A 21,841-nucleotide genomic window follows, 5' to 3' on the forward strand; every position below is an offset into this window, starting at 1 on the left:
GGGCAGTCCTGTGCCGAGGTAGATGCCGACAAACGTGCAGTGAAAGGGAGTAGTAGACAAAGGAAGTAACAGCGTTTTTTCCACTACATGGTACCTGCTCGACTGCCTTGACTCCTTTTTTGGTTTTCCATCATGAAAAAAAGTCCCTGGTACCTGCCAACAGGTACTTTTTTTAGTACCGCCTCCGTCGAGGTTCCAAGCGAGCTGAGGAGATACCAAAACGGGACGTGAAAACCTGCAGACTCTATTGATCGCTGCCTCCAGCTTCTTTTGAAACAAAATTTGTCTTCTGGCAACAGCCACATGCCGAGAATAAAAAACACACATTGGACACAAATGTTAAAAAAGTGACAAAAAAAGCAACAAATGTCAAAAAAGTGACAAATGTAAAAAATAAAATTGGCGAAAACCCCACAAAATCTTCAAAAAGGCTCAGAAGAAGTCGACAAACGTTGATAAATGTGACAAAAACATCAGGAAAAGCCACAGTGTCGACCAAATTGTTAATAAAAGGTTTTTCATCTCAAATTTGGTTGCAGGTCTACGGGAGGACAACACGCGGGATAAACATTTGGGAGGATCGGTCATGTTTGAAGTCAGCGAGCTTTTGGCCCGTTCTGTCCCAGAAAGAAGAACAAGAACAAACCACGACTCAGCAGTTTCATACGTCTAGTTAACATTTTATTAATTCACTTTTTAAAAACAGAAGAAAATAAATCCCATTTGTTTTTGTGACGCAGTGATGAATCCGAGCTCAGCTTCCTGTTTGGGTCTGAGAGCATCATGGGAGGAGAGAGCCACGTACGGAGGTATTGTAACTACAGACTGCTGACGGAGAGAGATCTGTTTCTTAGAACCATTATTGTTCATGTCACCTGACCTCACTTATTCAAAGAGAAACTTTATTTAACGCACAGTGACAGAAGTCTCAGCAGCGGAAGAGTGTAAACATGGAGGCTTATAGAAAATATTTTATAAATACAGAGAGTGTTGCATTCGTGAAAAAAAAAAAACAGAAAAATATAAATACAGTCTTGTTTTTTTTTTTTACTTTTTGTGATCTTTTTCCCTCGACAGTTTAGAGTTTACAGTGAGGAAGAGACAGAGGCTCTCAAAACCCAACCATGGAGGAAGATGACGCACACCATCTCCTGGTTTTACACCGGCTAGTTTCATTGATTGATGTACGAGAAAGGGTGTGTGTGTGTGTGTGTGTGTGTGTCTGTGTGTGGGTTTGCCCATAGCAGTCTGTCTGTCTGTCTGTCTGTCTGTCTGTCTGTCTGTCTGTCTGTCTGTCTGTCTGTCTGTCTGTCTGTCTGTCTGTAACATAATCCTGCCTGTACTGAGCGTCCAGAGACAGAAGATGAAGGTAAGAAGGAGAGGAAGAAGTTGTGAGAGAAAAAAAAAAAGAAAATACAGGAGAGGATGAGAACGCTACGGCAACGGATCTCATGTCCAATTCAAAATATGATAGAGAGGAGATATAGACATAGATAGCTTGGTAAATGTGAATATTTTCTAGTTTCTTCACTCCAAACGTGACAGTAAACTGAACGGATTACATCATCTTGGGCTTTGGGAAACACCGCTTTACATTTTTCTCTGTTTTCAGGACATTTTAGAGACCAAACAACGCCTCCATTCATCCAGGAAAAGAATCCAGAGATGAATGGACGATGAACATCATGGTGGGCTGCGGCCCTAAGACGGGACATGATTACAGGTCTGAGAGACGACCAAAGAGACACCGAGAAGGTGACGGGGAGGGGAGGGAGAGGTCAGAAGAAGTGGACTTTGGAGGAGAGGAGAGCCGAGTGGGTCCCGCGTCCGCCTCACAGTCCCGTGTCGTTGTAGGTGGGCGTGGCCACCTTCAGGATGCTCTGAGCGTTCTCCTCCACCAGGGGGCGCCACTTGACCTCGCCGGTCAGCATCAGGTCCTCCCCGTCCAGGGCGTCGATGAACTGCATCTGCAACACGACAAAAACGGCCACGTTGAGGCTGCGTTCTCACACACACACACACACACACACACACACACACACACACACACACACACACACACACACACACACACACACACACACACACACACACACACACACACACACACACACACACACACACACACACACACACACACACACACACACACACACACACACGCAGGTCTTTCCTTTCACGTTGAATGTTGGCGGTGTGTTTAGGCTGCAGCGGGGGGTTGCTGCAGGCTCAACACGCCGACACACACATACAAACAAACACAAAACACACACACACACACACACACAGGCCTGCAGCGAAAAGTTGAGACCCACTCAACTTGTGGAGAAACGTAGCCCTGTGTCACGCTGCGGTGGCCAGTCACGTGAGCGTGGATCAGACTTGGCGGTGTGTTTGGAGGCGGTGTGAGAGTCCCGTACAGGAAACAGGAAACATCACTGCCTCTATCGCTGCCACAAGAAGGTTTAAAAACCCCAAACACAAGCTCTGAACTGCCCACTCCTCTCTTTTCTTTCTCTCTCTCCTGTGAAATGAAGCTGCCTTCAAGTGCGGTCGGAAAAACGTTGAAATCTATTAACGATCTGACGGAAAACGGAAATATAAACAGTCCTTCCAGAAAAAATGCAGAGTTTTTTGGTGATTGTTGCGAGCAAAAATCCTTGATTATGCGGCACGTTTTCTTAAAAAATGCGATGGAATATGTGGGATATTTATGCAATTTTATGCAATGAAATTGAGGTAACTTGCAAAAACTGTGGTTTGATGAAAAAGAGAAAAAAAATGTGATTCCCCAACACCCTGCTTTTCGATGATGTTCACGTCGCGTAATTACGTCACTTCATAACGTTCCCATGGCAACAGGGGAAAATGGCTGCTCTTGTGTGAAGTAAACGCAACATTTTTCAACTTTCTGCTTAGATATATTATGGGACTTTTTTACAACGAAAATGCGGGCATTATAAAATCATGCAAGCCCCGCATATTTTGCGTGGAAATCGACAATTTATGAGGTGAAAGTGTGCCTTATTTGAAAAAAATGCGCCCTCGCATGAATATGCGGACTTTGGCTGATTATGCGTTGAATAATGCGATCGCATAATCACGTTTTTTCTGAGGGACTGTATAAAGGTAAACGGGCCAGTGGGGGATATTTTATTTTCCGGTCTACGTTGAACACTGCAAAGGGGGTGTGTGTGTGTGTGAGTGTAAATGTGTGCGTGTGTGTGCGTGTGTCTGTGTGCGCGCGTTGGTGTTGTGTGTGTGCTTGTATGTTTGTGCGTCTCTGTGTGTGTGCACGCGCTTGCGTGTGTGTATTTGCGTGTGTGTGTGTGTGTGTGTGTGTGTGTGTGTGGTTGTGTGTCAGTCCGTGTCTGTCCGATACAGCGGTGGCTTGTTCTCTCCGTGCGCTGCTTCTGGGCTCATGAGAGATTAAGCAAAGCGAGAAACGAGAAGATGAAACAGACGGCTGACGTGGATATCAGAAGCACAGGGAGCAAAGAGGGGGAGCAGAGAGGGGGGAGACGGGGGGGGGGGGTAAACAGTGGAACAGAAATCCGCAGAGAAGGGATGAAAGGAAGTGAGCGGACGCAGCCTGCAGGTGTTTTCTGAAAGAAGGAGAGTGTTTTCAATCTCACGGAGGGAAAGAAAATATACAGAGGAGGAAAAGGAGGAGGTGAGGAGGTTAGTGGGTAAGGAAAAGTGCTCAGAGGGGGGGGGGGGTGAGAGTGAGGCGGAAACGGGCAGAACAGAGTGTCGGGTTGTAGCAAACTCTCCAGATACTGACAGCTGACCTTTGGTCTCATATGGACCAGGATCAGATTGAAGAAGGATTCAGATCCTTTACTGAAAGGGTTACTTGTTGTTGTTGTTGTTTTCAACCTGGACCGGATGTTCCCAGGTTTCTTTATCTAAGTCGGCCTTCACCCCTGGGAGTACGAACCAGACATTACCCAGCAGCCCTAAGCAGGCAGACAGACAGACACACCCACTGGGACAAACACACACACACACACACAGGGACAAAAACACACACACACACACACACACACACACACACACACACACACACACACACACACACACACACACACACACACACACACACACACACACACACACACACACACACACCCACCAGGGGACAAAAACACACACACAAAGAAACTGGGACAAAAACACACACACACACACAAAGACACACAAACAGACATACACACACTGACACTGGGACAAACACACCGAGAGACACACACACACACACACTAACAGGACAACACAGAAGCTGAGCCCACCGCCCGGTGGCCCCCCCCCGGCCCACCCGGGTTCCCGCGCTTTGGGGGTCACCTTGTTGTTTTTTTCCGGCGGCGCAGTAGTTAGACAGGATTCCCCACAGGCGGCACACACACACACACACACACACACACACACACACACACACACACACACACACACACACACAGTAAAACCAAAGGGATTCAGCTTCTCGATGGCTTCCGTACGAGTGTGTAAAACAAGTTTTCTCACCTCATCGTATCCAAATATCGCCGCGTAAAACGTCTCCGTCATGGCTTTCATTCCTTCCTTCCTATGGCTGGCATCAATCTATAAATGATAATATAAAGAGACAGAAAAATCAAAGCTCCCATCCACTGCGGCGCTGGACTGACAAACCTCCCCCCTTTCATCTCTCTCTCTCTCTCTCTCTCTCTCTCTCTCTCTCTCTCTCTTTTTTTTTTTTTTTTTTTTTTTTTTTTTTTTTTTTTTCCGAACACTGTGGTATGGAGAAATAACTGAGCATTTGGGCAATTATGCCACATTCAAATTCTGATTGCAGTGGAGCTATTTCATTTCCACAACACAAGAGTCTGCAGCCGCCTCCTCTGAACTTAAAGGTGCCGTAGGTAGGATTATGAAGATCCAGGACTTAGCCAAAACATTTGAACATCGACAACTTCTCAGTCCCTCCCCACTTTTCTGCTAAAGCCCAAAACGGTCTCCTAAGACCCTCCCCCCACAAGGGAGAATGAATGAGCATGAGCTGTGATTGACACGCAGTTAGACACACCCGCCCTGCTTGGTGCATCTGACAATATAAATGCCGATACCGATAGTTTGGAAAATGCCTAATATCGGCCAATAATATCGATCGGTTCTAGTGGCTAATGTTGGGATACATTTCAAGTGGTCTGGCAGAGAGTTCCATAATTTTGCCCCTTTAACTGAAAAGGCAGTTTGGGCAAATGATGTTCTACGGAAAGGGATACTACAATTTATTCTTAGCGCTGCTTGGGTGGTGGTTCTGGTACCACTTTTCTGTCTTGTCTTGTTGTTTTGCAAAGGGGTGGGGGAGCAGCGTTATTTAGGCAGTTGAAGACCAATTTAACAAAATGCAGTAGGGCTGCTCCGTCTTAGTCAATTAGTCGACTAATCGGTCGTTTTGGTCTTAGTCAACTTAGATTTCTTTAGTCCATTAGTCATGTTTTATGCTTTTTTCACGCTGAATGACTTATTTCCAAGAAACGTACGAGCTCATCTCTGGTAAACACAAGAATTAAAGTGGTGCTTTTGCATGACTCTTTGCGGAGTCACTCAGATTTACAGATCTGTCGATTAAATCAACTAATCGATTAGTCCATACAATTGAATAAGTGTTAGTCGACTAAGAATTTCTTCAATCGAGCACAGCCCTAAAATGCAGGGAGATAAAATTAGCAAAACTTAAAATCTTATGTTTGCTTAGAATTTGGCAGTGATGGTACCTTATTCTCTTCTTGTCCAGGACTTTCAAGGCTCGGTTAGAAAGACACTCTATGGTCTTAACTTATGAATGGTGAGCTTGGGACCATGTGGTTAAGCCATACGATGTGTGTGAGAGAATCATAGAATTTATACAAATAAAAGCACAGTCAATTTGCCTTTAGTCTGCGGCCTAAAAGGTAAATTAGCTCTCCAGGACAACATTAGTCAAAGTGACATATGAAAGCATCAAACATGCATTTTAGATGAAGGAAATGAGAGAACATCCAGTTGTTTCTCGTCCCGTTTTCTCAGCAACATTACATTGTACGATGCGGGGATGTAGTTCCCTACTCGGAAGTTACTGCAAACTATCTCTGTGATTGGGTCTTTATATTCTATTAAAACAGACAACAGGCACACCGTGAAACGAGGGATGATGGCGAGGTCGTTGTGGAGTGTGGTTGGTTTCAGCTGGTGTGCAGCGGTCATTATGAACGTGGAGAAAATGACCAATGTTTTTACTGTTCCCAACCACAATTAGCATGAAACCTAAGAGCCACTCCAATCACTGGTCCTGGGTGTGTGTGTTGTAAAAATACATGTGCTGCTGATGTAGAGACACACACACACACACACACACACACACACACACACACACACACACACACACACACACACACACACACACACACACACACACACACACACACACACACACACACACACACACACACACACACACACACACACACAGACACAGACGTCAGGTCAGAGGTTAGGCTCTCTTTGTTATTACATCTTTTCTCTTACTTTTTTTCTTCTTTTAATCTACATTATTTACTTTAAATATTATTCCCTCTCTCTTTACTGGTTGTGTCAGACGGTTGGTCATGCTGGATCTGTGGTTGCTTTGGGCTGCAGCCAGGTGTTTTAGCTTCAATTAGAATAAATCAGAAAGAACTCTTGGAGAGCTGGAGTGAAGGTTCTGGGTTGGGTTTAAAATGATGAAGATTTGTCAATTCTCGGTCACGTGTGCAGGCTTGTGCCAGCACAGGCGGATATAAGCAGCGTATGTACACATGTTCACGTGAGCGTACACATGACAAAAGTTCAAATACGCAGCTGTGAAAACACACACACACACACACACACACACACACACACACACACACACACACACACACACACACACACACACACACACACACACACACACACACACACACACACACACACACACACACACACACACACACACACACACACACACAGTGACCTAACAAACCACAATGTAATTCCTCATCTCTGACCTCTTTCTGTCACACAGCGCAAAATGAGCAAAACTAAAGACCTCATAAATACATAAAGCCCGCTGAACCTTGGCTCCAGTTCAACCATCCTACATGGTTAACATCATGGATCATGTAGATTTGGTTTTTCTAGTGTTTAGCTGCCACAAAGATTATTTTACAAGTACATTTAAGGGACTTGAATTGTATGTTTTTCTACACAGGCAGACAGTTTCATCATGTCAACAGCCAACTGTTGTTCAATTAACAAACACCCCAAATTATAAGATCTGGACTCAAGTCACATGAATTGGATTTGAGTCGGGCATGAGTCATGACTCTGATAGTCTCTCATTGCCAGCTACATTGCCCTGTGGGGTAAAGTCTGGCTGAACCACAGACGCATTCTGGGACGGGAGGAAAAAAAAACCTGCTCTGGGTTGTTTGCATTTCTCTAAACCAATCACAATCATCTTGGGTGGCTGAAGCTCTGGGCGGCGATGGTGGCTCTGCTAAATAGTCTCAGGAAGGAACGTGTTTTGGTGGAACATTTGCACCCCGCAAAAGAAAACGCCACTTACAATATTAAATGAAGTTAACTGTTGACACAATCCAGTACTGTGAGCTATTTAAATGAGCTGATACATGGTTAAACCTCATTGGCTCTCACCAGTGTGTCCCTGTGTGTACTTTGTCCACAGCAATCCCACCAATCGGTCCCAAAACATACCAGTTAGAGAGGCACTCAAAATATATTCTTTCTAAATCTTTACAATCATTCCCTGAAAAGAACCAAGCAGGCCTGCCTTGTTGCACGCATAAAAACTTTCTTCAGAACTTGACATTTTCAGCGTGAAGCTTGCTAGCTTCGGAATTTGTTGGTTCCGAAGCTAACAGAGTTCGAAAACGGCAACCCACAGGAGAGCGGAGGGTGTATAGCTTCAGACAAGCCCCCTCTTCTCTTCTCTGTTTCTCTTTATAGTCAGCGAGTCAGATTTATCAACGACCCTTATAGAGCTGGATCAGGTTTGCCTTGGACCAGCTCTTAGTTATGCTGTTATAGTTTGAGACTGCCCGGGGGACTTCCTTGGACACACTGAGCTCCTCCCCCCCTCTTTTTTTCCATCTGTGTGCATCCATGTCCCAGTAATGCTTGTTACTAACTTTGCTTTAGTTTTCCTTGGATTGGGGTGGCATCTAAATCATAGTTGCAGCTACCGCTGACGCCCTGCTACATCCTGAACTGCAACAAATATTTGTTTCTAGCCATAGTTCCATTATCTTTATTGTTACTATAATTGCCACTTCTTCATTGTACCAACTGCTACAATTATTATGAATCATATTTCTTTATATCTATGTCTTTGTAGTTCTGTATATATCTGTATCTGTGTCTCTGTAGTTCTGTATATATCTGTATCTGTGTCTCTGTAGTTCTGTATATATCTGTAGCAGTGTCTCTGTAGTTCTGTATATATCTGTAGCAGTGTCTCTGTAGTTCTGTATATATCTGTAGCAGTGTCTCTGTAGTTCTGTATATATCTGTATCTGTGTCTCTGTAGTTCTGTATATATCTGTAGCAGTGTCTCTGTAGTTCTGTATATATCTGTATCTGTGTCTCTGTAGTTCTGTATATATCTGTAGCAGTGTCTCTGTAGTTCTGTATATATCTGTAGCAGTGTCTCTGTAGTTCTGTATATATCTGTAGAAGTGTCTCTGTGTCCCATACGGCAGCGGTAGATGGCCGTCCACCGAGAGCCTGGGTCTGTCTGAGGTTTCAGCCTAAAAGGAAGGTTTTCCTCACCATTGTCGCACCAAATGCATTGCTCTTGGGGGAATTGTTGGGTCTTTATAAATTATAGAGTGTGGTCCAAACCTATTCTATCTGTAAAGTGTTTTAAGATAACTCTTGTTATGATTCAATACTATAAATAAAATTGAAATATCCTGGAAATGTAGTTCCGTTGATCCAGACTATGGCTCGGAAGACTTTCGCCTTGACTAGACATCAAATTAACAAAAAGACTCCTGAATATCTTCTGTTGCTCATCTGGTTTTCAGGTTTTAAGAGAGCCGTGATCAAAAGTGATGCTGCCACTCAAAACTAACAGAGGGTCAGGTGGATAAAAATAACCACAGGATATAACGGTGTCGGCATATATCACACGTATGATTCATAAAGTAGCAATAGCAATGTTTTCAGAGGGCACTTTGATGTATTTTGACTATTATTTTTCAAATTTACAGTTACTGTCAACTTTGATAGTGAACTGCATCGAGTGTTCAGTGACGGTAAAATATTCTGACACGTCAAACATCCACCACGCAGCTCACATACAGCGCGCACACGTAACACCACACACACACAGACAAATACAAAGACAAATACACAGGTAACTAAAGTGTGTTTTCCCCTACGAACGTCTTTGAGACTTAATTCCAGGATAATTTAAGCATGAGAAGGTCTCTCTGAAAGCTACGAGCGAGCGGGGCCAAGATTTAAGTCTGTGATGTCAATGAGCGACACTTCCTGGAGCTGCTCCACTGAGAAAGAATAGAGGACCGACTCTGTGGACATGGTGACCGCAGCCAGGCGGCCTCCCCGGGGATCTGACTTCACTTTCTGCTCGACAACTGTTGGCACAATTATGCTGATGTGGACCTTTAAATCAACAAAAAAACCTGCATCCTATGTAGCATGCAGTGGCACGGATCAAACTTAACGCACGGTTGCATCAGCCCGGGGCGGAAATGTTTCTGAAATAATGAATATTTATTCAACAGAACGCCATTCAGTTGTTGTCAGACGGAGCAAAACTAAGCACGGCTACGTTTGGAAAGCGCTACAACCGGTCAGGGACCTGGAGTTGAAACGCTGAAAATAACCAGTCGCAAGTGTCACGTTTAACAGATGTGTTTGTGTGACGTGGTTTGTTATATTAAGACAAACCTCTTTGTCAGAGTCAGATTTCAGCTGCTAAGATGAATCGATTTGTTGTCAACTATTAAATTAATTACCAACTATTTTGATAATCGATTACATCGGTTTGAGTCATTTGTTTTTACATAAAAACAGTCAAACTTCTCTGATTTCAGCTTGTTAAATGTGAATATTGTTCTAATTTCTTCTCTCCTCTGGGACAGGAAACTGAATATCTTTGAGTTGGGGACAAAACAAGACATTTGAAGATGTCATCTTGGGCATATTGGGAAACACTGAAAAGCATTTTTCACCATTTTCTGACATTTTAGAGACCAAATAACTCATCCATTCATCCAGAAAATAATACACAGTGATAATTGTTAGTTGCCACCCCAACACACACACACACACACAAAGACACAACTACAACACCCCACACACACACACACACACCCCCACACACGCAACTGCCCACCCACCCACCCACACACAACTGCCCACCCCCACCTACACACACCTACACACACCTACCTACAACTACACACACACACACACACACTTACCCCCATAATTTTGCTCCTCTGCTCCACATCCTCCCACATGGAGTGGACGATGTAACGACACATGTACTTCCCTTCTCGGCCCTCCTGACGCATCCGCACCAAACACATCCTACCAGAGGAAACACACGGGGAGAACCAGGATCCATGTAAAGAAAAGTAAGACCCAGCCGTAAAGTGTGTATTAGAGCTGCAAAGATGAACCCATTAGTTGTCAACTATTAAAATTAATTACCAACTATTTTGATAATCGATTCATCGGTTTGAGTAATAAAACTTCTCTGTTAAATGTGAATATTGTTCTAGTTTCTTCTCTCCTCTGTGACAGGAAACTGAATATCTTTGAGTTGTGGAACAAAACGAGACATTTGAAGACGTCATCTTGGGACTTTGGGAAACACTGATCCACATTTTTCACAATTTTCTGACAAACTAATTCATTCATCCAGAAAATAATCGACAATGAGAATAATCGATTAGCTGCAGTGTGTGTGTGTGTGTGTGTAAAAGACTCACCACACATGTAGCTGTGCTACCAAGAACCAAGAGTTGAGTGTGTCAGGGGAGGAGCACTCTGAAACAAACACACCGCAGCGTTACACTCACATGTGTATTCTCCTCTTTGTTTCTACTCAACATGCTGGCTCTACTGTAGTGTCCAAGTGTCTGGGAGTCCTTTGAAAAGCACTATACAAACAGGATCTGATATTAGAGTATTGAAGGAAAAACAACAAAAAATGCATATTCAAATCTCATAATTTAAAATCCAACACCTACCAAACTGTGTGTGTGTGTGTGTGTGTGTGTGTGTGTGTGGGTGGGTGGTAGGGTTACCACACTACCACAAATGTTTGGGGCTGAGCTCCGATATTTCCGGAACCAGATGACACAGCTGAGACTATTTCAACCAATCAAATGAACACACTAACAGAGAGGAAGATCCCAGAGATGACAGAGAGGGAAGGCTTAATACGGGATCTTATTCATCGTCTGGTCTCAAATCCAACCATGCTCTGTTAAATGACTTGCTTCTTCACTGTGGCTATTGTTAACAGTTTCCTCTTCACTTACTGTCAAAGAACTCGTCATAATTGACTCTCTCCACGCAGCATGTGTACATGCGCAAGGCAGCAATCTTGATTTTCTGTGAAGACAAAAAAGGGGAGAAAAAAAAAAAAATCAGTGGGTAGAGCAGGCGCACATATACTGAGAAATTCACTTTTGCTAGTTTGTCGGCAGAAAAAAGGGTTGACCAACAAAAACCTGGTCTAAAGTCAATAACATTGAAGCATTTCATTGTTTAACAGAGCATTAGTAAAATGCTCCTAGGCTCGTGCACAGCGCGCCACACACTATGCTTGTTACACACACAGGGACGCACAGCAGCACACGCACGTGCAAAGAATTACAAATAAAAATATTAGGGTGTAAATCCTCAATCATAACAGCAATGCTGCAAGGTCCAAACGTGCCTGGCCTTTAAAGGGAATGGGAGATGATCTCTGATTGGTTTATTGCATGTTACGCCCAAAACACACCTCTGATTAATGAAGACCCTAAGGACAACCCTTTAGAACCAGGCGCCCGGCACACGGAGCCTTTTTTCCGCCGTCAAACTAGCAAAAGTGGATTCGTACACGCCCTAAACACACCTGCGCCAGGCGCTTCACGCTGTGCGCTTAGATCCTTAAAATAGGGCCCCGAAACTATAAAAGCGGATAAAATCCGAGATTTTAGGACGCTAGTGTGTGACAATGAATAAGCCGTGTGTGCCAGAACGGGCTGTTCTCTCCCACGTGTCTTACTTTTAAATTCTCTTCATAGGCTTACATAGATTGTGATACAGTTCCAATTCAGAAAGCCAGTAATCCAGAAGGCAACACACAGCCCTGGGAGCAGAAACGGAGGCATGAGGTCACAGGTTTGTTCACTGCTCATGCCAAAACGTTGCCGAGCCGGCGTGGAGCCCGGCACTCTGCAACATGGCACGGCAACGCGCATTCCTCCGCACACACGCCACCTCTTTGTTGGACACGACCTTGCACATAACCCAACCGTGGCGTGCCTGTGAATGTTTATGCTTTACTGATGTGTGCGTTCTTGGCCATCTACGCTCGCCACGAGGGTGTGATGCAATGGACGTGAGCAAAAAAAGCAGAACGATATTAACAGCACTTTTATGATTCAACGGCCATCCTGCCAGCAGCAATTTCCCTGATTATTAGAAGTGTTGACACTCAGTAGTCGGGTGGTTGTTAATAAATGACGCGATACAAAGTGCATTTCTTTCCGTAAGAACAGGAACTACTGATGTGGTTCACAATCACCACAAAATACAAGTTAATAAGGTGTTTAAAGCAGTGAACTAAATCCACATAAGTTAACTTGACAAAACTATGCCCCCGCAGTGCTTAGCTCAATCAAACTGCAGCCTTATCTGAACATTACATCACGTCTGTCCATGTATTTGTTGTTGATTTGTGGATCAGAGCTACATTAAAATAATCAACTCAATTAAAATCTAATCTCTGCTGGGAGGTCCGCGATCTTCTGTCCTCCTCTGACCCCCAGACACACACACACACACACACACACACACACACACACACACACACACACACACACACACACACACACACACACACACACACACACACACACACACACACACACACACACACACACACACACACACACACACACACACACACACACACACACACACACACGATTGTAGCGGCTGCAGCGAGGGGAAAAGTCACGTCACTAATAGCCACCTGGGTGAAACACATCCCTCCGTAGGGTCATGTTGTAAACTCAGATGGGTTCTGATTGGCTGTCAGTGTCTCTCTCCACTGTGTCATGTTGTAAACTCAGATGGGTTCTGATTGGCTGTCAGTGTCTCTCTCCACTGTGTCATGTTGTAAACTCAGATGGGTTCTGATTGGCTGTCAGTGTCTCTCTCCACTGTGTCACGATTTAAACTCCGATGGATTCTGACTGGCTGTCAATATTTCTATCGTTCATCAAATGGCTCTGAAAGTGACCCAACGATATCCACTGTCGTCGTCGTTACAGTTGCGGTGTGAACTCCACTTAGAACAATTTTTAAAACCAGTGTTTCCCCTACCATTGTTTTGGGGGGGCAGCCCGCTCCCCAAAACGACCCCCCGCCCCCTCTGAAATAATGACAAAACTATATAATTGTGCTATATCCATCTATCTATAAATTGCAGGAACGCCTGTCTGTCTGTCTGTGTGTGTGTTCGTTATGCGCATCTCTCTCGAACCGTTAGTCCGATGGATTTCAAACTTGACAGGTGTCTTGCTACGGGCACGAGTAAGTGCAATGCCAAATTTGACGTTGTTTGGATTAGAAATGCAAAAGATATCGTTAAATATATATCGGTAAAAGAAGCACACATAGGCTTTTAGCTCCTGGCCACTCCTCCTCTCACACTGCACAGTGACTGAACTTTGGCAGCTAAAATGTGACATACACCTCAGACCCACAAACACGTGCAAAGTAGCACTACTTTGGACTGTCTTTGACTTTGAATAAACAAACGAAAATTCCCCGAATTGAAGGACTACAGAGGTTTTTTGTGGCAGACAGAGCATTGCAGCGTACGTTCCAAAACTACGCTTACACTATAATCAATGAAACTGGCGAGCGCATAGCGGTGCTTATGCTCCGCGGAGATGCACTCTACAAGCGTAAAAACAGGACCGTCTTCTATTTATATATTTCACGCGAGGTGTGTGTGCAGCCCTTTCACACAGAAATGGATCATAAAGTGTCTAGATGTCTTTTAAATGAAACTACCGATACACAGGAAACGTTAATGACTGTCAGTGAGCGTATCGGCAGTATGGTTTTGAGAGTTTGTTTTTATTTCCTCTAATAACAGCTGACAGTGGATTGACGTTTTCACAGCTCTGTGCCGGCTCCAAAAAACTGAAGAAACAACAATCCCAAAGCAAAAGCTCTCCGTCTCGCTGTGACTCACCCGATCCTACGCCGTGTGTGCGCAGCAGGTGTAGCCTCTTAAAAAGATACATTGCGCGGCACATACGCTCCGCAAACGGTCGGCATACGGTACGCGTTCAATGTAGCCTTGCCCCTATTTTCAACGGTTACTAAATAGTTGTGTGATGGCCCTCGACTCTCTGCTCCCCGTCTTTCATTAATACCTCGTTACCACCTCTTCCTAATTTTGCAAACTTCGCTCCTACCTATGTTCCTGCACTTCCCGATTCTTATTACTCACCACCCCCGCCCCGCTCCATCCCACCACACTCTCACCCATTTGTTGTATTTGAGAGGTCCGGTGAAGCCCATCGCCTCAATGAGTTTTGGTGAAGGCCCCGACTTCTTCCTCCCGTGCCGGCTCTCATTTCCATAAGCTGCAGGGCGAAGAAATGGGAAAAAACAGTGAGGGCAGGATAAAAAAAACCGGGGTGAGAGAGAAGATATGTGAGGAGGTAACAACAGACGAGGAAATGTAAGAACGAAAGGGAGGACAGAAGAAAGGAGGGAGCGATGAGGGATAAAGAAAAGGATAAAGCCTGATGTAGGGTTCTGCATTGAATCTAGGCTGCAGGTAACGGACACAACAGCTGTGGTAGTGTCACATTTGTCCCTACTTCTATCCTGGTTCTCCTTCGCCATGAACAACTTGAAATGAAGGAGAGGGTGAACTTCTCCTGCTCCAGCTTTATGACCGTGGGGAGACACTTTGGTTCTCCATCTTGCTCTGCTCCCGTAAACGATCCTTATGATTAGAGGCATTTTGAACAGGGTGGGAAATTAGCACCCGCCACCAGCCAATGGCCGGGTGACTTTGCCTTGTACGGATTGGATAGCTTTTGTCAAAGAATGCTGTTGCTAAGTAACATTAATGCACAATGGAGTCGAGTTAAGTTACTGCTAATGAATCCGAACGAATCCCCAACATTTCCAGTTTTGCTGCTTCATAATAAAAAACATTCAAATACCAAAATAACGGAGGACTTTTATTGTGAAAAACGTATAGGAAATGAAACCGTTCACAGCCGGGGGGCTTTGACCACGCATATTTCCATCAACTTCCGTCAACTTCAGTTTTCAGCGCTAGTCCGTGACGCCATGTAGCTAGCTAAACTGAGGTAGAGACAAAAGGAAATTATCGATAACAAAATGTGGTGACATATCCCCGGTGTTAAGAAGCCCGCCGCGGAGCCAGCAGTAGCTGTTGAGGGCGAAGTAAAAAAACGAGAAGGTATTTTTTGAATAAGTGGCGCATTGATGATAAAGGGAAAACGAGGAAATCCAGTCCATGCACTGTACCTACTGTCGAACCTATGCGTCGTCAGAAAATGCTAACAATTTGTTCGTTAGGGGAACAACTAACCTTAAATTAGAGGCAATAAAAGACCACAAGTTATCCAAGTCTATATAAAGTGCACTGCCATACAGTTGGCGAAGACAGAGACCCAGGAGCCGAGTGTGGCAATAAAGGCTATCTGCTCCATGCGATCGGCGCAGTTGGATCGAATGAGAATTCTATTCAGAAACGTCCATGCGATTGGCAAAAAGGGCAGACCTTTTCGGGACTACGTTTGGATGTGCAAGTAAGTGAATTACTAACTTGAAGTTGTGTTTTGTGATGGCTAGATAGCTAGTTTTAGCAGCCTCGAGGAAATGGTGCAGCATAACTCCTATTGTTAAATGAATAAAACAAATTACATATTTGTAATGGAGGTCAATGTTATCAAAGTCACAGTTCTCATTCCAACTCCTTTCAGAGTGGATGAGCAGAAAGGACTGGGGATAGGGAAAACTTACCAGAACAAGAAGCAGGCCAGGGTTTTCATGCATTACATTGCTGAGGTGTCAAGGAGGCAGCTTAAAAATAAGATTGAGCAAGTATCTGGCATTTAGCCTTTCGCCAAGCCCCGCCCCCCTTAGTTACTGTTGCTACGTCCGACAAACAAATGGTCAAACACGACCAGCGCAACAGATTGCCATGACGGGATGAGGTATACCCGTGCGTGTCAGTGACCTTTTTTGGAGCAATACCTCCGCGATATCCTCCAGATCGAGGCAAAAGGGGTTACAGTATGCAGTGGAGGGATATATTCAAATGTTCGACTTTGTTGTAAACTGACAAAAAATAAAGTTGGGGAGCTCAAAGACCCAACACAACAGCAGCATATGTAGCTAGCGTTAGCTAACATGTTAACTAATGTTGGCTAAAGCTAAAGGGCTCGTTAAACTTAGCTTAGAGAGGAGGTTAACATTCTGGCAATGATATCCATGGTAATCATAACTTTGGTCCAATTTGTGTTCTTGCCTCTAGTTAGTAGATCTAGACAACACGGTAACTAGTTAGCTGTTAGCCTTAGCTTTGAGCAGACGTATTTATGCTTCGTAATGTTCGACACATTTAACTGGGAGTGGGGCCGTCCACACTGTTTTATCCATTGTAGGCACCGCTCACGTTGGCCCTCATTTATGAAACGTTTTCTCTTGAACGATTTATTTCTGCCATTGACCGAGTTATTTCGGCTTGTTTTTCCAGCCCCTCTGCTGTCAGAAAACAGGGTCGGGTGGTGGTCCAGCATGGGGAGGACACGCACTCTCCCTCAGCTGTTGCCTCGTTCTGACTCATGAAAAAAAACATGAGTAAAATAAAAGACACTACATAAACTCTACTACTGTGTGTTTATTTAAATATAAGTACACCTACATGTAGGCCGACGAAGATTGCAATATAAGTCTGTATATTACTATTAGGACTATAGAATACATGTGTCAAGGATGTAGGCTATAAATTAAATAAACTTCAGCTGGAGTCCGATTACTACGGCAACAAACTGTTGACCGCATCAGTGATCTCTTTCCATTCCGCATTCTTTTACAGTCTTTAATAACAGTTTTCAGGCTGCCAAATAGTACACACGTGATACAAATGAACCGGAGATATCAGGGTTTCAATCTCCACCTCTGAAAAGGGCCGCTTCTCAGCCGGATTACGTCTCGCCATGTCATAAATTGTAGGGGCGAGGCCTCAAAACCGAGAATATATTGGGGCGTGATATTTAAACACAACTCCTCCAGACAATCTCTCGGGGTATCCATGGATGTATTAAGAGGGGGTATCTAGTGTCCGATTTACAAACGCCGTGGGCGCACCGCTTCACCATCTTGCTTGGAGTCAATGTTTGTTGGACCTGCTCACATAGTAACGGTTGCTATGATGTGTGATTGGACAATGGACGTTTTGGGGGAGGGGCCAGCGAGAGGTCAATTATGTCAGATGGATCAACTGACACACTTCTGTACACCAGAGGGAGCCAAGCAGGGAAAGTCGAGGTGCACTTTGTTGAAATCCAGGCTGTTGAAAAGCCAAATACAGAGTACACCACAGCAGCCATCATGAGGATGATGAGAGAGGCGTGTGAGGGTGATGAGAGTTGGCAGGAGAAACTGATTGCTTGTGCAACAGATGGAGCAGCAGTGATGACAGGGTCCAGCAGTGGAGTGGTCAGCAGACTACGTGGCGACAAGTCCTACATCCTGGGTGTCCATTGCATAGCCCATAGGCTAGAGCTGTCATTTAAGGATGCAGTGAAGAGCTGCCCCCAGTGCACAAAGTTGGATGACCTCTTCCCTCTACGTGTTCTATCACAAGAGTCCACTCAACAGAGCAAACTTGAAAAACAGCTTCAAGGTGTTAGGAATGAAGCCACTCCTTCCAACTAGAGTAGGAGGTACCAGGTGGCTTGCTCATCTGTTAAGGGCACTGGACCACTTCCTCAGAGGCTATAGGGGCCTAATCCAGCATTTTGAGCAGGTACAGTAGTATAGCCTAAGGCAAGGCTAATGATCATTTTAGTTTAAATTAGTTGACTAAAGTTAACAATTCAGCACAATGGTACGTAATTGATTGAAATGTGAAACTGTGTGTGTAAGATTCGGTCAACAGATTCGGAGAATCCTGTGCAGAGAAGGCACGCAATTTTTTTCCAAACAGCAAAGGATCCAGGTGTAGTGATGTTCAGCTGCTTTATGCACGACTGCCTGACCAACCTCAGCAACCTGTCTGCATCCATGCAACGGCCATCTCTAACAGTGGCAGAGGGAGCCACACAGGCTGTCTTAACTAAATACAACAACAGGTGTGTGTGTGTCTCAGAATATTTTGAAATATAATTAATATAACATTGTGCTTTGTTGTGTTATAAGACCTGGACCCAGGCTTAGGGCATGCCTAAAAAATCCAGCAGACACCTTTGAAGGTGTTAGCTTGGCAGCACCCAGAGATGACCTCTCCCTGGCTCGTGTGAACTCCACAAAGGACTAGCTGATAGACAAATTTTGCAGCAGTATGGAGACACGATTTTGTGATTTCAGCTCTGGAGTACTACATCCTTCCAAACTGGTGGATCTCACGAACTGGCCTGATGCAGATACATGTGAAGGTTATTATCAAGCAAGATTTAACATCATATGTATTTTACATCTTGAAGTTGAAACCTTTTACTGTTTGTGCAACCTTAAGTTTTCCTTGTGTGTGTCTGCAGATTTTGGAGATGCATATGTGGAGTGTCTTATAAAGCACTTTGGTCCACTAATGGCCTCCTCTGGGGCCGATTTGGATCTGATTCCAGACCAGTGGACATTCCTCAAGAGCAGTTTGTACCAGCAGCATCCGAACATGGACCAGCTGACCTGGCCAGAGATAAATCAGAGACTGGGAGGCCAGTGCCCTGATTTCCTTCAGCTTGTCGAGGTATTACTGTGTATTCCATCCTCCACAGCAGACCGTGAACAGGGTTTCAATTTGATGAAACAAGTGAAGAGTGACTGGAGGTCAGGCCTGAGGTCGGACACACTATCTGACCTGCTCACAGTGGAGCTGTCCAGTCCTGACATTGAAGACTTTGATCCCGAATCAGCCATACAGCATTGGCATCAGGCCAGCGTCAGAACGTGGAGGCCAGATTTCATGGAAAGAGGAGCCAAGAACAGTCCTTCCAGAAAAACGCGATCATGCGATCGCATAATTCAATGCATAATCAGCCAAAGTCCGTATATTTTTGCGGGGGGCGCATTTTTTCAAATACGCCGCACTTTCGCCGCATAAATTGCCTTTTTCTGCGCAAAATATGTGGGGCTTGCATGATTTCATAATCCCCGCTTTTTCGATGCAAAAAAAGTCACATATATCTTAGCAGAAAGTTGAAAAATGTTGCCATGTGACATAATTACGTGAACATCGAAAAGCAGGGAGAATCACTTTTTTTTCTCTTTTTCATCAAACCGCAGTTTTTGCAAGTTCATCGCATAAAATTGCATAAATATCCCGCATATTTGATCGCATTTTTTAAGAAAACGTGCCGCATAATCAAGGATTTTTGCCCGCAACAATCACAAAAAAACTCTGCATTTTTCTGGAAGGACTGCAAGAAGAGAAAGACCCAACTTGAAGATGAGAAGGAGACATCTGAGGAGGAAGATGATGACTCTGAAGAAGACTAAAGTGACACTTTAATGCTATGTTACTGAGAGATGAGTCAAACCCTGGTTTAGAAGTAGGACAGTGAAAGAAAAAGAGCGAGGGAAAAGGCGAAGAAAGACAAGGACGAGAGAATGAAAGAAGCCTTGGCAGAGATGACGCAGCATGAGGAGAAACTACGCCTCGATAGTCTCGGTGTATACTGTACACTCTATGACCCTCATTACATCAACAACACACACTTTCTCGGACACACACACACACACACACACACACACACACACAGGCACGCGCACAAACACACACACACCCCAGTGTGACGACACACACCTGGGGAGCGTGGCCTTTACTGGGCGAGTGCAGCTGTCGAGTAAATGAATATACTGACCTATTCTAAGCTGCATGTTGTCTTCGTGTCCTGACAGTTTGATTACTGCCTCCGTGACCCCAGTTACCCCACAGTGGGGCTGGGCATCGCTCCAAAAATTGCTACCAGTACCGTTTCCTTTTTTTGCAAATTTATTAAAAAAGAAAAACTGAAATATCACATGGTCATAAGTATTCAGACCCTTTGCTCAGTAGTGAGTAGAAGCACCCTTTTGAGCTAGTACAGCGATGAGTCTTCTTGGGAATGATGCAACAAGTTTTTCACACCTGGATTTGGGGATCCTCTGCCATTCTTCTATCCTCCGCCTATCCTCTCCAGTTCCGTCAGGTTGGATGGTGAACGTTGGTGGACAGCCATTTTCAGGTTTCTCCAGAGATGCTCAATTGGGTTTAGGTCAGGGCTCTGGCTGGGCCAATCAATAATGGTCACAGAGTTGTTCCGAAGCCACTCCTTTGTTATTTTAGCTGTGTGCTTAGGGTCTTGTTGGAAGGTGAACCTTCGGCCCAGTCTGAGGTCCTGAGCACTCTGGATGAGGTTTTCTTCCAGGATATCTCTGTACTTGGCTGCATTCATCTTTCCTTCAATTGCAACCAGTCGTCCTGTCCCTGGAGCTGAAAAACACCCCCATAGCATGATGCTGCCACCACCATGTTTCACTGTTGGGATTGTATTGGGCAGGTGATGAGCAGTGCCTGGTTTTCTCCACACATACCGCTTAGAATTAACACCAAAAAGTTCAATCTTGGTCTCATCAGACCAGAGAATCTTATTTCTCATAGTCTGGGAGTCCTTCATGTGCTTTTTGGCAAACTCTATGCAGGCTTTCATATGTCTCGCACTGAGGAGAGGCTTCCGTCGGGCCACTCTGCCATAAAGCCCCGACTGGTGGAGGGCTGCAGTGATAGTTGACTTTGTGGAACTTTCTCCCATCTCCCCACTGCATCTCTGGAGCTCAGCCACAGTGATCTTTGGGTTCTTCTTTACCTCTCTCACCAAGGCTCTTCTCCCACGACTGCTCAGTTTGGCTGGACGGACAGGTCTAGGAAGAGTTCTGGTCGTCCCAAACTTCTTCCATTTAAGGATTATGGAGGCCACTGTGCTCTTAGGAACCTTGAGTGCTGCAGAAATTCTTTTGTAACCTTGGCCAGATCTGTGCCTTGCCACAATTCTGTCTCTGAGCTCCTTGGGCAGTTCCTTCGACCTCATGATTCTCATTTGCTCTGACGTGCACTGTGAGCTGTAAGGTCTTATATCAGTCCCTCCAGAAAAACGTGATTACACGATCGCATAATTCAATGCATAATCAGCCAAAGTCTGCATATTCATGCGGGGGCCGCATTTTTTCAAATATGCCGCACGCCGCATAAATTGCCGATTTCCGATATATATATATATATATATATATATATATATATATACTTATTTAACTGTCTAGTAAA

General features: G+C 44.6%; 1 protein-coding gene across 1 annotated transcript in view; it reads right to left on the reverse strand.

Annotated features, from left to right (window-relative positions):
* Window positions 1–668: 668 nt before the first annotated feature.
* LOC120557142 overlaps window positions 669–21,841 on the reverse strand; it is a 24,167-nt gene continuing 2,994 nt past the window's right edge. The window contains 8 exon segments of the mRNA XM_039797173.1: window positions 669–2,005; window positions 4,293–4,602; window positions 10,515–10,623; window positions 11,028–11,085; window positions 11,583–11,655; window positions 14,818–14,868; window positions 14,870–14,904; window positions 21,242–21,427. Coding sequence (XP_039653107.1) covers window positions 1,833–2,005; window positions 4,293–4,602; window positions 10,515–10,623; window positions 11,028–11,085; window positions 11,583–11,655; window positions 14,818–14,868; window positions 14,870–14,904; window positions 21,242–21,427 — 995 coding nt within the window. The 3' untranslated portion in view covers window positions 669–1,832.

The sequence above is a fragment of the Perca fluviatilis genome, chromosome 4, assembly GCF_010015445.1.
Source record: "Perca fluviatilis chromosome 4, GENO_Pfluv_1.0, whole genome shotgun sequence".
Classification (NCBI taxonomy): Eukaryota; Metazoa; Chordata; class Actinopteri; order Perciformes; family Percidae; genus Perca; species Perca fluviatilis.